A 1,394-nucleotide genomic window follows, 5' to 3' on the forward strand; every position below is an offset into this window, starting at 1 on the left:
TGCCCAGACTCGCGGGAGCGGATAGCTGAGCCAGGCAAGCTGACCGCCACCGTCTACTGGGACCCACCTCGCGTGAAGGACTCTGCTGACGGCATCATCAAGAGGTGAGGGCAGAGGTGCTGTGGGCACAGCTGGCAAGGCGTGGGCTGGATGCCGCTTTCCAGGACCCTGATGAAGAAACCTGTCTGCTGGGTGCAGGGTGATGCTGCGGGGCCCGGAGCCTGGTTCTGAATTCCCTGAAGGAGAGCACGTGATCCGCTACACTGCCTACGACCAGGCGTACAACCGAGCCAGCTGCAAGTTCAGTGTCCGTGTCCAAGGTGAAGTGGGCTCCCTCAGGGGTCCCAGCTGCACTCCCCCACCTCTCTGGGCTCGGCACCCCATGGCCAGGGCTGTGCCCCATCTCCCCTGGTTCTTACCCAGCCTCCCTCTTCTCAGTGAGGCGCTGCCCTATCCTGAAGCCTCCGCAGAACGGCTACCTGTCCTGCACCTCCGACGGCAACAACTACGGTGCCACCTGCGAGTACCTGTGTGACGGGGGCTATGAGCGGCAGGGCACGTCCCTGCGGGTCTGCCAGTCTACTCAGCCGTGGACGGGCTCCCAGCCCCTTTGTGCACGTAAGTGGGGCAGGGGAGGACCTGCCCACTGTGATGCCTGGTGCTCGAGAGCGATCCTGCCCAGCACAGCAAAGGGGTGAGGGAAGGGTTATGGCAGGAAAAATGGCATCCTCTCACACACACTTGCCTCTTGCCCCAGCCATGCAGATCAACACGGACGTCAACTCGGCTGCCAGCCTGCTGGATCAGTTCCACGAGAAACGCCGCCTCCTCATCATCTCAGCCCCTGACCCCTCTAATCGCTACTATAAGATGCAGATCTCCATGTTGCAGGTGAGGAGACCCTTCTGCTGCCCCCTGCCCCACACCCTGCACCCTCTCACCACCACCCCTTTCCCACAGCAAGCAGCCTGTGGGCTGGACCTGCGACACGTCACCACCGTGGAGCTGGGGGGGCAGCCCCCTCATGAGTTGGGACGCATCCGTGAGCACCAGCTGTCCCTCAGCATCATCGAGGAGCTCAGGTAGGGGGCACAGGGGGCTGTCCTGCAGAGCTGGGTGCCTATGCAAGGGGACTGGGGATGAGGACACCTCTGGGGATGGCCAAGCAATGAGGTTGAAACTAGGTTGGTGGGTGGCCCCTTCCTGCTAAAAAAAGGACACCCCCCCAGCCAGTCTGAACACAGCATCACTAGACCCTCCTGGAGGTCACAGCCCTGAGGAAGTGATGGGAGCCATCACCCCAGAAGGACCTGAGCACGGCTCTGTGGGGTGGGCAGGCTCAGCCCTCAAGAGCGCCCCCAAGGCCTGACCATGGGCTTTCCCTCGCACCCCCA

General features: G+C 62.6%; 1 protein-coding gene across 1 annotated transcript in view; it reads left to right on the top strand.

Annotated features, from left to right (window-relative positions):
* SRPX2 (sushi-repeat containing protein, X-linked 2) overlaps nt 1-1,394 on the top strand; it is a gene marked incomplete at its 5' end in the record, with an annotated part of 2,035 nt that overhangs the window by 457 nt on the left and 184 nt on the right. Inside the window, 5 exons of the mRNA XM_009878619.1 lie at nt 1-104; nt 199-320; nt 439-618; nt 758-891; nt 961-1,083. The exon at nt 1-104 is cut by the window's left edge and continues 10 nt beyond it. Coding sequence (XP_009876921.1) covers nt 1-104; nt 199-320; nt 439-618; nt 758-891; nt 961-1,083 — 663 coding nt within the window. The remainder of the gene's footprint in view (nt 105-198; nt 321-438; nt 619-757; nt 892-960; nt 1,084-1,394) is intronic.

Source organism: Apaloderma vittatum, unplaced genomic scaffold (assembly GCF_000703405.1).
Source record: "Apaloderma vittatum isolate BGI_N311 unplaced genomic scaffold, ASM70340v1 scaffold25831, whole genome shotgun sequence".
Taxonomy (NCBI): domain Eukaryota; kingdom Metazoa; phylum Chordata; class Aves; order Trogoniformes; family Trogonidae; genus Apaloderma; species Apaloderma vittatum.